This window comes from Manacus candei, unplaced genomic scaffold (assembly GCF_025592945.1).
Source record: "Manacus candei isolate 608988 ecotype Guabito, Panama unplaced genomic scaffold, ASM2559294v1 h1tg000017l, whole genome shotgun sequence".
In the NCBI taxonomy this organism is placed as follows: domain Eukaryota; kingdom Metazoa; phylum Chordata; class Aves; order Passeriformes; family Pipridae; genus Manacus; species Manacus candei.
Window position 1 is genome coordinate 25,109,893 of NW_026138065.1, and position 15,680 is coordinate 25,125,572.

General features: G+C 37.4%; 1 protein-coding gene across 1 annotated transcript in view; it reads right to left on the reverse strand.

Annotated features, from left to right (window-relative positions):
- NVL (nuclear VCP like) overlaps positions 1 to 15,680 on the reverse strand; it is a 37,333-nt gene that overhangs the window by 12,576 nt on the left and 9,077 nt on the right. Inside the window, exons 11-18 of the mRNA XM_051783386.1 lie at positions 14,164 to 14,281; positions 13,562 to 13,706; positions 10,633 to 10,903; positions 8,179 to 8,397; positions 7,438 to 7,542; positions 6,588 to 6,650; positions 5,290 to 5,409; positions 4,489 to 4,588 (exon numbers count right to left, since the gene is read on the reverse strand). Of these exons, the coding sequence (XP_051639346.1) occupies positions 4,489 to 4,588; positions 5,290 to 5,409; positions 6,588 to 6,650; positions 7,438 to 7,542; positions 8,179 to 8,397; positions 10,633 to 10,903; positions 13,562 to 13,706; positions 14,164 to 14,281 (1,141 nt within the window). The remainder of the gene's footprint in view (positions 1 to 4,488; positions 4,589 to 5,289; positions 5,410 to 6,587; positions 6,651 to 7,437; positions 7,543 to 8,178; positions 8,398 to 10,632; positions 10,904 to 13,561; positions 13,707 to 14,163; positions 14,282 to 15,680) is intronic.

Here is a 15,680-nt window from a genome sequence, read left to right on the forward strand (position 1 = left end):
TTTAGGAATTTCAAAGCATTCCACCCTGATAAATCATAACGCTCTCTCCATATCTATTATCTCGAAACTTATCTAAACAGAAGAGAGTCAACTCATTTTAGATACATTTAACATTTTAATGAAGTTAAGGTAGTTATCACAGATACCTCTTTCAAAGCCTATTATTATCTCTCAAGTTGGAAGGAAAGTGAAGCATGGAAATGTGATAAAACACAACACTCCTTTTCCCAAGTGGTTGTCTCACAGAAGGACTATACTTCTACTAAGAGAAATGTCCAACTGATAATTTTCTGTCTTTCAGACGTGGTCAATGGCATTGACTGTGTCATTAGAAGACACTGTATCATTTTCCAAATAATTTAACAAAATTACATAAGAAGACATTTGGAGTATATCCATCCCTTGCTTTATTTTTAAAGGTTAAAACAGGCACTAATCTTTAGAGAATTACGTAATATTTCACTTTTCTACACTGCTCTTCAAACTACTGCAAAGTTTTACAGAATCATTGAATTCTATTGAAAGTATCTTTGCACAAATTCCTATATTTTGACATTCTACTGTTGTACAATAGAACTTCCAGTTGATTATTCATGTCTTAACCCTACAGGAGTCCACGTTTACAGAAGTTCAGTGTATACCAGCAACAATGACTACTGTGCTGAGCCCATCAAACTTCTCCTATACTTACTAGAGCATTTAAAAAATCCCATTTGAAGTATATGAGATCTAGGCCCTCACATTTGTGATGTTCTGAAACGCAGGATCAGAAGCCCTAAAAGGTTTTCTGAGACTCCAGATGAACACTGTAGTTAACAACTGAAGTCACTGTGAAAGATGCATAACATTCAAGGGCTGCTGAAAGGCAGAAATATAATTTATGTGAATTGGAACTATTATGAAAGAAATTGTTCCATGCCTCACGTATTAAGTGCTTTTCTTAGATCTTATCTTGCCTTTAATTCAGCAACATGTATAAACAGGTAAAAAAATAACAAACAATCCCCCAAACAAAACAGTAACTTGTCAAAGACTGAAGATTTTTTTATTGTGTTTCAAAACACGTGGTTCAGGTGAACAGCTCTAGAAAACTAACAAACTTGCTAGAAGAAAAACAGAACTCTCTGAAACTAGGACCATTCTGAAAGATAAGAGCAGGCAGGGAATTTTACAAGAATTAATTAAAAAAAGCTGGAGGAAGAGGCCATGAAGAAAAGCAAAGACATCATCACACTTTACATCAAGCTTAAAAGCACTGTCAGTTTGTAGTGTTTCACTTCTTTCCTGTCCATTTCCTCATGTTACATCAATTCCTTAGATCCCAGGTAAATGCTGCTGATGCTTCAGTCAGCATTCTCTAAGAGTTTATAAACCTTCAAAGCCTGGGGAAGTAAGAGAGGAGCAGAAAGCAGCAGTATCTGCTGAAACTCACACTGATAACTAGAAATTTGTGGGATATTATAGGTATTATTTAACAGTAGTATTTGATGTTTTTGTAGTATTTAATCTCAGATCTGGGGAAGGAAGTAGACTGAAAAAGAATAAAATAATTGTGACCCATAAAGGTTCTAACAGGACAAGATATTTCTGCCTCCTTTTTTTTTCCCTCTCTCTCTAATGACATTGAGTGCCTTAAAAGTTTAATCCTGTTCAGACAGTTTGACATTGGTTCTGCATTTAGGTGGAAAGAGATCGTGCTGGGAATACTGCATCCCTGCTAATTTAGAAGTAGTCAAGAAATATCTGCAGAGGACTTTCAAAGTCACTGAGTAAATGCAAAAAACATCCAAATATCCAGCTTTTTAGGGCACATCAAAGGCTTATTTCAGCACTGCCAGAATAAGGATCACCACTTGCAGATCGTATATGATAAACAAAGGAACCAATCTACTGTGCCTACCTACCCTTTTGGTAAAACAGGAATTAGAGCCTTCCAAGTCCTTAAAAGCTCTTATAAAAAAAAGAAGTTGTCAGTCTTGAGCCTAACCCCCTTTATATGGGGTATATAAAACACCACCATTTCACAATAATACCTTGTCACAGATGCCAGCACCACACTGGAACTGCTGTGCCAGGAACATACCTTGGTGCCAAAGGTGGTTGAGCCACTGCTATCCTACTGCTATTATTATTATCATCCTTATTATTGTTGTTGTTACTGTTATTATTTAATATTAGTCTCTGAGATGACAGTGCTAACAACACACACTAACATGAACAGTACCAGTAAACAACTCTCAAAGCTAGCATGCCTGCAACCACTCTAAAACAGAAGCGTCTTGAAAAGCCATTTTCTCTCCCAATAAATTACACTGACAACGATTAAAAAACATAAGAACTCACACTTCACAGTAATAGTACATTATTCAGATTTATGTAACACAATCCCCCCACCTCTATTCACCATAACTATGACAGAAAAATCTGTCATACAAACGTCAGACTTAAAGACCTTTTCAGGCACTGCAACTTTCATTGTTTGTGGGAATCATTTAAATATAGTAGCCAGTATAAGCTGCGCTTCTCCTACAGGTCTCTGCTTAGAGATTTAATTCCTAGGGCAGTAAGAGTGCTCTGCTAGAACAGACACTACCTGCAGTGTGCTCCTATTAACTAACCAGACCATACTAGAAAAATTTAATTTGGTGAACAATGCCTCTTCCCTAGGCCCAATAAAAAGTGCATAAACTGAGAAAAATCATTTCCCCAATTTAACCACAACTTCAGTAGAAGTTGTTCTGATAAAAGCTGCATAAATTGGAAACTGTATTTTCTCACACTGACAAATGCAGATATCACAGGAAAAATTTATGGTCTAAACCTATCCAAAATGTTACTCATACACACAGCTGATGTCCTTCTGAAGCAAGAGATCCATCCCATCCAAACTGCATGAATAACTCTCTCCTCTAGCAGAAGCTGGGTGTGCCAAGCTTGCTCATTCAGAAAAAATTATTTTATTATGTTGGCAAAACAACTCTTTGTATCTTTATCAAGATGAAACTGATTTCCTTTTACAGAATTTGCAGATACATTTATACCCTTTAATTGGATGATTGTATTTGTTATCCCTGCCTTTGCATTTTCTTTACATTTGGCATTTTTACCTCAAATTCACTTTTTTTCATTGATGTCACTGACTAGTAATACATCACTGATTTCATGCCTCACAGATTTTCCAGCTGCCCTCAAATATTAGTCCAAACCTCATTACTCAGGGAAGTTTTGTAGTTTTAACTATTTCTGTATGGTAAAACAGTACATCTGCTACTGTAGCTGAACAAGGCAATAGAGACTTCTTAAAACTGAAAAAAAAAAAAAAAGAAAAAAGAAAAAGAGATCCTCAAACCATTCCAGAGGTACTTTATAACAACTTAATGGTAAAAATGCATCCAGTATAAGGCTTAAAGGGAGGGGTTAACAACACTACAGATTTCACATATGCATGGAAATGAGACCCATAAGTACTGAATCAGTGTAAATCTAAATCGGGGAATTAGGACAAACCTGCCACAAACAAGTATTCATACCTCAAAATTAACATCTGAGCAACATTTATTCTAAACTGGCCCTTGTAAAGCTACTGAAGTGTTGCATTCAGCTGCCTCCACAACAGGAATCCTGAGCTCAGAACATTGCCACACACACAGACCAGCCCTAAAGGCACTGGCCTCGTGTATATCCTGCTGAGGTGGAACTGCAGGAAGTAAAGCTGGATGCTTCCTCAACTTCAGAAGTGTTGGAATTCCCAGCCCAAGCTACCAGTCAGAGATAATGACAAGTCAGTAATTAGATATGAAACCCTTGAGAAACATGAATAAATAAGCCTGCTTGATATAAATGCCTGCACTAGCATAACTAAATTAGGGAGAGATCTCTTTCCTAAGGCAACTTGATGACACTGGTAAGAACACCCTTGGTACATCCAACTGCATCTATATATAGATGGGCTACATTGTACAACCTTACTCTCTATTCTACATTGGATTAGATAGGTCAGGATCATCAAATTCATGCCAGGAAAATTTACCACTTTAAATCAAAGAACTGGTACAAGCAGATACAGATTTAAGCACCTACTGCTCATCCTTCACCATGTAGAAAGCTTGAGAGTCTAAGGTTGCTTTAGATAGAAAATCAGTTTAAGAATTATAAAAATACATAAATTACATTTTAGTTCTCTGTTCTTCTTTTATGTTCCAAGGAGATAATGCAAAGTTCAAAGCAGTCAAAGGTCTTTCAAAACACTTTACAGCAGTGGTACCATGTGCTAATTAAGACACATTTTAAAGAGGTTGCTTCATCTCACACTGCCACATGAACATGACACAGATTAACAGAACAGAAGAGGTTTGGATTTGAGCAGACACTGTAATTTTAAGGACAGAACAAGCTTAGTTATAGAATTCAAATATTTAAGAACATGTGATTTCATTAGAAGAGAATCAAGGATGTCTGATTTCTCATTTATGATTTTTGGGTCCTTACCTGGCCTGTTTGTGGCAGCCATAATGAAAACCTGCTGACGATTCTCCAGACCATCCATCTCGGTGAGCAGCTGGTTAACTACCCGGACACTGGCTCCTGACTTTAAAAGGAGAAATTTGTCAACAAAATTGAGGAAACGGTGGGAATGTGAATATTTCAAAGTAAAAGAAACAAAAGATCTACTAGCTCCCTGCACTGAAATACTACTCAAAGAAAAAGTTTCTTTTTCACACTTTCACTGTAGCTGCATTCTGGATTCCTTCCATCATACTCTTAGCGTGCTTCCATCCCAAATTCATGCTATCTATACACCCGACACACACTTTTAACATGTGGGAAACCTCTTCTTTCCAATTCAAACTAAAGTGCTCACTTGAAGAAGTACATACAAGTATTTATACTAATTGTTCTGACATCTACCACAAAAAGACAACACAAAATTTCTCAGTATTCATTTTTTTGAGGGGAAAAAAAGTTCTCAAATATTTAAACCTCTGAAAGAGAATATCAGATGAGCTACTGAGAGTTAACATTTAACTCCATAGTAGTGACATATTATAACCAAATTCAACAGCTTAACCTGAATCTCTCTGGGTATTTTTTTTATATAGGTGTACTAAAAAAAGTATTAAGCTTTATAAAACTTGACCAAAATATTTTTCCTCAAATGACAGAAAGCCTAAGAGATTGCTTTTCTTGTGAGATACTGATACCTTCTGGGTACTTCTGTGGCTAAAAAAAAAAAAAAAAAAGCTGCAACTGAGATTATTTATTTATGGAGATATTTTAAGACAGACTCACTTCACGGTCAGACCTCCGAGGACACAAAGCATCGACTTCATCAAAAAATATAACACAAGGGGCTGAATTCCTGGCACGCTGGAATACCTGACGTACAGCACGTTCACTTTCACCAACATACTAACAAAAAAAAGAAAGACAAATTACACTGGAACAATGTAAGACATGAAGATTTTGCTTGGGTAAAAAAAAAAAATCATAGTTTTAAACAGATATGAGGTACTTGGCAAGGGAGAAATGCAACCTGCTAACCAGTTTGCTTCTGATAACAGTCTGTTACCTCTGTTTCCCTACTGATCAAGATTTACACAGGAACTAATTATCACTAGTTCACTTTTTACAGTTTGCAGTACATTCAGAGTTTAACAGAATTCCTCCTTTCAGGGGAATAAATGTAACTTGCCATCATTCTGGTGATGAGAACTAACAAATACGGTCTTAATTAAGGACCTTGTTGTTCCACTGTTCACAAACAAACCCAGTGAGCAATGTGAACACAATGAACATCTGAAGTTCATAGAGTAGTTGCCTGAAGACACGGGCTTGGCAGTAGGGAACTGAAGAGTCAGCCAGCATTTCACTTTGAATGGTGAATTGTAGGGGCAGGGGCTGCAAAACTATAAATGCAAACAATTTTTTCCACACAAACATGTTTTGATTCAATTTATGTGTTAACACAGTCTCTGAATCACAGCCCACCATTTTCATCACATTCCACCAGGAAGTAGGGCTCCTAATTAACGTAAGTGCTGCATTTCCTGCCTTTTTCTGTACTTGAAATACACATAAATAAGTGTTTGAGAAGAGATTAATCAAATCCAGTATATTGATTTTGGCTTCCACATTACTGATAAACAGATAACTGCCATGGTCTTTTGAGATGTGGGCTGCAGACGCCTTGCTCAGTTAAACACACTCTCTTGACTCCAAAAGAGACTGAAGTTATATCACAACACTTCTAAGCCCAGTGCTGCAAAAATTTGAACTAGAGCACTTTTATCTCTTGACATTTAAAATCTACATGCTACATAAGCAGTGATGCATTTAATTGGTTATTCAGATATCCTACTTTAGTCAAGAAGGCTCCATCTGCCCGCTAATTTAAACCAATAAATAAACTACACAGATGGCTTTTTCCTTTTCACATGAACAACTTCACTGCTTAAAAACTTAAAGCTGAGGTTAAATAAGGCAACTTTAGTTGTACCAGTATCAGTTGTGTGATTACCAGGAATTTTCCTTGCCCCACTTTGGACAAGAATTCCATAAATAACAAAAGCACAATGATTAGCACATACCATATTTAGCAGCTCAGGACCTTTCACAGATATGAAGTTCAGTCCAGACTCATTGGCCACGGCCTATCAAAAAGGCAAAGAGAGATACATATATGTACAACACACATTTATCATGGCTTCTTTGGTTCTGTCCATGAAGCAATAAACAAACATAAGGGAAGGAACACAGTTATCAACTGTTTGTAAAATACAGAAAACAGTACAAAGTATAATTACATGCAATTAAGAGTGGGAGGGGAGCAGGGAATTTAGCAAGGTGTTCTCTCTTTGATGAGGCAGTGTTCCAGATTCACACTCCATCCCCCCTCATACCAGTTGAAGAATTCTCAATAATTAGTGGGAGTTAAGGAGATATGAAACTACATAAGAGCATCTGAAGACAAAGGTGAGTGACAATCTGAAACTTGAACAATTATCTACATTTACAGGGAGAGCCTGTAAGAACTGAAATGCTCATGAAGGAAAACAGAAGTATTTTCAGTAAGGTAAATACAACAATTACATAAGTATAGTAGAGTGTAGAGTACTTCCAAATGTATAATTTAGTTACAGTGAAATATTCCATAGAAGTGGTTATTCATAGAGTTTCTTCTCATCCTTGCTTCTCTCTTCTCAATCAATTTATTCCTTCAAGTTTTGCAGTAATTCCCTCTCAATTCAAGCAAGATTGTAACTTAATGACAAGAAAATCAAATAACTTCAGCACAGAGGCCTAAATTTAATTTTCTGATGAGAATTGGTACAAAAGCCCAACTTCTGGCACCACAATGCAGATTGAGTCACTCCTACAAAACCATCCACTTCAAGAAGATTCTCCAGTATTTTTAACTATGTCTAGAAAATGTCTTACCTTAGCTAACAGTGTTTTGCCACATCCTGGAGGCCCTGCCAGCAGGACACCAGCTGGAGTAGTCAGGCCCAGAGCTTTGAACTGCTCTGGGTTTCGCACAGGCGCCTAAAAAGAAATTATCACAGTTACCTGGGACATAAAGCTAACAGGAAACTTTTAATTTCAGGCACAGTTGGACGAAAAATCATTCATAAGCAAGTTCTTTATTCCAATTCTTTATAGGCTAAAAGAATAAAGAGTCGATCGGCATCTTACTATCTGGCACTAATGAGTACCCCAAAATGGGAGAAGTATTGTTACTGAGAGGCAAAGATTTTATTTACCCAAGTTCTAATCTTAAGGTACTCGTGTTAAGAAACCCTCTGACTGGCAGCAAAACTGCTAAGCTTCCAGCTAAGCAGTCTCCAATTCTTTGTTTGGCAGTTGCATAACCACGGTTGGTGGTACAACACTTTTAGACTACTTAAAGATTGAGCAACACAAACACACTGCAAGCATGAATACAGAAAGCAAAATGTTAAATACATGCCCTTTTACATGTATTTAAATACATGTAATTTTAAAGCAAATTACAGAAGCCTAACTCTTTTAAATAAAGATGTTGCAAAATTTCTAGTTTGTAGCATGTTAGAACTTATGAGCAGAACATTATGCCTGAAGTAAATATTAAAAACAAACACAGTTTTATTTCCTACATAAGGGGAAGTGCAAAAAATCTTTGAAAGTAAGGTTAAGACATACCAATATTGCCATAGTCAGCTCCTCCCGAACATCCTCCAGGGCTCCAATATCTGCCCATGTCACATCAGGGATTGTGACAAAGCCTTCTCTCTTGGCAGAGGGCTGCACTGATGACAGTGCAACAATAAAATCATTCATCTCAATGCACAGTTTCTGCAGCTGCTCCTCAGGCAAGGGGTCTTGCTTCTTCAGCAAATCCAAAAGTCTCTGCAAGTCATCCTTAGGGTACATGGAAAGGAAAACAAAAAGATTATGCACTAGACTGGACTTCAAGAACCATTTTAAGAGCTTTTTCAAAGCAATACTTCAACTATCAACCACAGTAATAGCGATTTACATATTTTATGTGTACTCTACATAATAATGATAAAAACATTCCAGGAAAGCTCTGTGTACATCTAGCACATGTGAAAACACTGAGTGAGGCTAAAATCTTGATTTAGATATACAGAAACTGAGCTAGCATGTGTATTTTGTCTTCCAATGATTCCTACTGCTCCTCCCACACCGATTAGGAGAAAGTTATTTCCATGCTGAAATTTCCAAACTATGTATTATTTATATGTATTAATTCTGTTTTTAACAAGAAACTGCTTTCAAGAGAAAAGTGAAAAACTCTGCTGAACAGCACAATTTCAACAATTTGCAGAATATTCAGTTACAAGTAAACCTTTAAAAAACTCTTAACACACTTCTAGAATATACACTTTTATTTAACACAGTCTGATTTCAAGTCATCAACTCATTTCTTCAGCCTGACTAAACCTGGTTTTGTAATCAAACCCTGATTAAGTTTGGGCAAACAGAATAGAGATGCAGGGTAATGCTTTTCTACACTGTTCCACGTTGCAGACCACAGTGCCCCAAGGAGGTAAGTTCCAATTTCCCCAGTCAGTTCCTTACTGGGGAAACTACCCTAGAAAATACTCAATCCAAGAACTTTATACCTTCACAACATAAATACATAAATACTGTTCTAATACAGAGAGGCAGCATCAAAGCAAAGTGGTACTGCCTCACGAGTAAAAATATATCAGGATTTTCAGTATAAGATAGAGGGAGAAAAAAGAAAGGTAAAAATTCTGTTAAGTTTCAACATTTTTTCTACAGTGGTATACAGAAAAAGTATCACTTCCTATCAGTTTCAACCAGGACAGCTCTACAACTGACCAAAAAGAAACAGAAGTCTTTATAGTGTCTGATATCCCTCTTAAGCCCTCCCTCCTCTTCTTAACAGAACCATTAAGAGAAACTCTGAAATAGCCAAGACCACTGGGTTTGTTTACTTGAATTGTGTGAATGATTTTTAAAGGTTTTGTATGTTTATTTTTCCATTATAAACATAATAAAAGGGTTTCAATGACAATACCCTGTATTAGACTATGTCAACCTCCTGCCAGCTATCAAAATATGGCTTTGTTAGGATTAGACTTCCTCATTCTCAATGACCCCTTTGATGATGGTGATGTTGATAAAAGCTGCAACTACCTGCCCTTCCCCACTTTCTTTTGGCTGCATCAGGCCCCAGGAAACACTGGGAGGTTTGCAGTATGGTTATGTTACAGTAATACAAAGGCTTACTACAGCTTTTTACACTGGTTTTCGCAATTACGGTAACAGTTTTCTTTGTCAGTCCCTCTAAAAACAGAATCTAAGTACAATGTGGATTTAAGCCTACTTTTTTTTACTTCTCTAGGCAAACCTTTAGGAAGCCTGCACATCATGAAGGCACATACAGACTCCACGTTTTGAGAAATAGGCCCAAGGATTTCTATATAAAGTTGTTGTGTTTCACTAACCACATCATGTTACTTGGGCCATAGAATAATTCTGGCACTAGAAACACTATTTTCTGCAACAGAGTTCCAGGTGTCCTGCAAATTAACAGCTCATCTCTTCCTCAAACTTGCTACAGGTACTAGATACAAGTTTGATTTACCTCAAGTAAACACACAGCTGGAGGGAAAACACGGACTGCTTAAATATTTACTCTAACTCGACCAAGTCAGGGAAGAACCCCAGGCATCATAATAGAGATTTCACTGAGGGCACAGCAAGTAGCTTGTGCAGAAAACTCAGTGCAAGTCTAATATTTTTAAAATTCTGTTAACAGTTGACATACTTTTGAAGAGAGCTGCCCTTTTAGCCTCTGCTCTGCTAGAAAACAAAACAACACAGCACAAACAACAACAAAAAAGTCCAGTGGAAAAACCACACCTTGCATAAAACATGAATGTGACTTTTAGGAGGACTGGGTTTTGAGAGCCACTTATTCAGACCCATTACATGGGTCATTAGGAGCTAAGCTCCTGTCTTAGTAGCTGACATCTCTAAAACTAAATTTAATATTACACTGGCCATAGATGTTTGAAAATTCATGAGCAATGACTTTCCTAACTATAAAATGGCTCAACCCTCAAGACATTAGAAATACATGCTTCAAGGAATAAATACCTTAGGAGGAAGTTCTAGTTGTTTGGTGCCCTCTTCCACCAGGATGTCTGCTCCCACTCCCATGCTTTCTTCAGCTGTGTTTCCTCCAGCCTGTGTGTGTTTCCTTCTCTGCCCCTCAGACTGGATCAGGACCCTGTTCACTGTGCCCATCGCTGCCTCTCGACACAGCGCCATCAGATCGGCTCCCACATAACCTGGAGTCAGCCGCGCCAAGTGACGGAATTCAAAGGACTCCGGGAGCTTAAGTTTTCGACACAAGGTCTGAAGAATTCTAATTGAGTAGAGGGAATAAAAAAAGAAAAGGTGAAGCTGTAGCTTTGTTTTTTTCGTATGTATGAAAACAAACAGCATGGATTTAAGGACTCTTTCAGTCTACCTGAACTGAAAAAGTACAGCGGGAAGTTTTCACTCAACTATGAAGTAACGAAGACTGAAATGCACAAAAATGTGCTACATATTTCCTTTTACTTCTTCAAAACTAACAGCATCAACCAGGCAATGCCAATCGGTGGGTAAAAGCCAGTTTTGGTGAATCTAAGTATTATAGATTCTTTAAACTTTAGTTTATGATTCCAAATCGACAGACTAGGTCTCAAGGTGTACCACAGAGATGCACACAAGCTATCCATTAAGATATTTAACTTTGTGTTCCTAACTACATTAGTCTGCATAGTCTGTTCCATCCCACTTTTAGTTATGTATTGAAGAACACTCACAACAAACTATTCTGCAAGGAGCAAATGAAATCAGACTGTGTGGCGCCGTATCTTCTAACCTTCAGTATCTTTCCCTGGCCATTGTCAGTGGAATTTGTCAGCAGATATTTCCTGTATCCCCAGGAAAACTTCCAATAGTTTTACTGTGCACACAGCTTATGTGTGCAACTCATGTGTTACCTCATCCTCACTCAAAAGGTAAAGTTACACCTACTTATGTAGTTCCTTCACTAATACAAAACAGCTTTATGTAACTGACAGTGAAGTGCTAAGCTCTGCACTTTTTTTTTTCTTTTAATGGGAGCTTTTTCACTCTGTATCAAAGCTGAAGCTTTAAAGTCTTCTTTAAGGTCCATCAAGACTTCTGGCTGCTCTTCAAGGCAAGGACAACTGAAAACTAAATGGTTGGTCAAAAAAAAAAAAAAAAAAGCAAAAGCCAATGTCACTTCACAGAAACTGGCAGAACTCTGAGGAAAGGGATCAAATCGACTTGTTTAAAATGGGAAAACATCACTTCATTGGGAAAATATTTTAAAGAGGCAGCACAAACCAAAGAAGTGAAAATCAGTAACATACTTTCTAGTTCCAATGAAACTAGTTTAAATTATTTCCAGATCAAGTAATGAAACTACAGAAAAGTTATGACAGAAACACATGATTAAGCTATTCAAAACTCTGAAATTATAATGTTCCATCTGTTTGCCTCCCCCACTGATAAGAGTCATCTTCTCTCCTTTAAAGTTTTTTTAGTGATATTGGTGTGTGTCTCAAGAATTTTTCAACCTGTCTGACAGCAGCTGTAGCTAATCAACTGAGTCAAAGTGCAAAAAGTTAAGAACTATAAATGGCTCGTTCTGAACTTGTGTCCTACAGATATTACTTTCCTTCATGGGCTTCATACATGTATAAGAAAACACTGCAAGTAAAGCAAGATCTCCAGATCCTCATCCTACTCCACCCTGCTAAGGCTGTGGAACCTCAACTAAGCAGTTCAAAGTCTGCCTTCAGCAAGGCTCATTTATCCTAAGTCAGCACATTATAAGGATTTCTGTTTCTTTACGACTCTTTCATTTTAAAAATAAAGGAACAGCACCGTCCCCATGCTCCCTGTCAAAACAAAACAAAACAGAAAAGCAGGGTGGGAGGGAATAATTTAAAAAGAAAACAAAATCAACAGTAAGCCTAAACCTCCAGGAACATAAATACAAACAACTGTACAAAACAATAGTATGAACGAATACAACTACTCTCCAGCCTGTGAACAATCTCTACACACTACAATGACTTTGCCATTCACAACTCCTGTCCCTCAAAACATTGCTATTTCTGTGCATATCACTTTTAACACGATCCTAAGAACTACCACAGAATCAGAACTCTCATCAGTTAACTCTTTAGTTCTGCCTCTAACCATCTGCATGTTTTCCCACAACAAAGAGGAACATAATTCCTATAGGGCTGTAGATCTGGAGGAAGGGAGGAAAAGAAATTCAAACAAAAGCCACCTTAGAAATATGATTAGTTGAGGTTGAAGGAACTTATCCTTCCTTTCCTTTCTCTAACAAGATAACCCACAACTGTTTTTCAACTCCTCTTCCTGTGTTTTCTGCTGTTGTGGAAATGAGTAGCAGTTCCTTTTTATTAAGAAAGCAAAACCAGATTTATTACTTTTAACCTAGTCTGACAGTCACAGCTCTTTGGAGAAAAAAGGGCCAGTTACACAACAGAGGATGCAGCTCAGCTTAATGCCTGGACTGGTGTATTTCCATGAGGACTGGAATGAAGATTCTAGGTTTGTTGCTTAAGGTATGTGCTTGAGAGGACTAAAAAATGGGCTATACTTATGTTCCTAATTTAATGGTTACACAGGGAACACCAAAGACGGAATGTTAACTTCCTGAAAAAGAGAAAATACACATTTGACTCCATCATCTATACTGTTAAGGCACTTGAAAACCCCTTAACATAATGCTAAAAACAGATTTGCACACAAGAAAGGAAACCACTCCAAATACAGACATAGCTACCAAGACAAAGAGTAGATGCACACAATGTCTTCTGCACTTTTTAGTCTGTGCTGATCCACAGGTGTGAACAGGCACGAACAGGACTAAACACAATAAAGTACTTTTCTTTAATTCATATGTTAACTTACACATTACTTCCATAATTACTAACTAATCCTAAACGAGGTTAAAGTTCGTAACACATACTTTTCTCTTGCCCCTTCATCTGGGATCCCTAAACAAATTTCTCGATCGAATCTCCCAGCTCTCCTCAGCGCAGGGTCCAGGGAGTCAGGTCTGTTTGTTGCTCCGATAACAAGGACCTGGGTAGTGGCAGCCACATTATTCAAGTCTAAAGGAAGGAAGGAAGGAAGGAAGGAAGGAAGTTAATACTCATGCTCACTGTCCCAACTTTGTTCCAGTATCTGTGGGACTCTGTTTCTGCAGCACATGATAACACTCAGCACAGATAAACTAACCCACAGTCACTGCTGTTTATCTTTATTTCTACTACCTAAAACTTGCATTTTGAACAAATCGAGCTAAAATAAGCATTTCAAATTAAATTCAACAGATATTTCCATTATTTCTGCTTATGCAACAGCCAGCCTTATATAATGCTAGACAGACCACTGTGAAAATAATATCAAATCTATAAGAATCTTCCCACCGCTCCCCACAGTGCCAAAACATGAAAAATTATTACCACTAGCTCCTCTAAAGTAACAACACGTCACTACTGAAGTAAAGCAGACAGTGAGCCTGATAATCAGAAATTTGAGCTTAGCACAGATGTTCCTGAGACTGACCGTCCATACAAGTCAGGAACTGAGCAACAATCCTGCGCTCCATGTCCTTGGATGCAACTTCTCTTTTTGGGGTGATTGCATCGATCTCATCAATGAAAAGGACACACGGTGCACTGGACTAGGAACAAAAAATATTAATAATTACAAAATGACACTGGCAGGGTGTATTACAGGAAAGAATTTTTCCTATTTACTGATCTATAATTATTATTGTCAATCTGCTGCCCAATCAACTGCTCCTGGAACAATTCTATTGTTCTTTCTGACTATCTGGAAAGTCACCAGACTGTGAAACTGCGCTGAGCTGAGCCTATGGAATGATTAAGGTGTGAGATTCAAAATGTCTCTACACACTGTTTAAAATTTAAATATACCTCTGTGTTGCTTTATGTTCCCCACAAATATTCCATTGTGACTGACTGCTTAAGTCCATAAACGAAAACCACACAAGAAAGGTCTGGTTTGGGATTTTGTTTGTTTTGTTAATGACATTAGAGCTGTGGAATTCCAAGAGCTAATGTTACTGACACACATAATGAAACAAAAGGAGCAGTAGGTGGTCATGTGGTCATGTAACTTCAAGACTACTACAGAGCCTGACCGTGTTCAAAAAGTAAGAATGAGCAGTGAGAAACTCCTACAAGTGTTCTAAAATCCCACATACTTCATAAAAAGTCAACACTAATTCGGAATAATAATTTGTGTAACTAATAGAATGGTGTTTAACTGACAAAAGATTATTAATATTCAGAAAAAGCACTAGTAGTACAAAGGAATACTTAAGGAAAATACTGGAATCATCTTCCAAAGGAGTCCCTTACAAAAAAACCGGGTTGCACACCCCACGCACTGGCTGTTATCAGGCACCAGCTGCGCCATCTACTGGTCACTCCCTTTCCCACTGTCTGACAGAGGGGAAAAAGCCACCAAGATTCCACAGGACCTGCATAACGTGGAATCGTGTCTTTATCCCTGCACAAAAATTGGTACCAAAACTGAGTGAAAAAGTTAGATTTTTTTTTTTAAGCTTATTTTATGCAATAGATGTAAATTCTGCAACAATAATCTCCCCTCGATCACTTGACATATATGTAATTTCTAAAAGCTCTTTCCCATAAACTATTTAATTTTATTCTAAACAACATATTAACAAGGCTCTCTAAAAATGAAAGTGCTGTATGAACTGGAAACATAACAAATGAACAGCTTCACAAGCAATCTTTTTGCCCCGTTTAGCATTCTTTTTTTACAGGAAAATACTTTAAATACCTACATGCAGTCATGAGGGAAAGTAGAAAAATGGAATAAAGTTGGAAAACCAGAACATTCTCAGAGGTCAGAAACAGAAAACTGTCTTCATGAAGTAAAACACTAGCCACATACTAAAAAAACTAGAAAAATCTGCATTTGTTTAAATTAAAATTATCACAACCTGTCTCATTTTCATTGCTTCTTAGGATGTCCAGAAGTCACACCAAAGCAAGACTTCAACTGTAACTTGTCTCCTGCTCTTATCA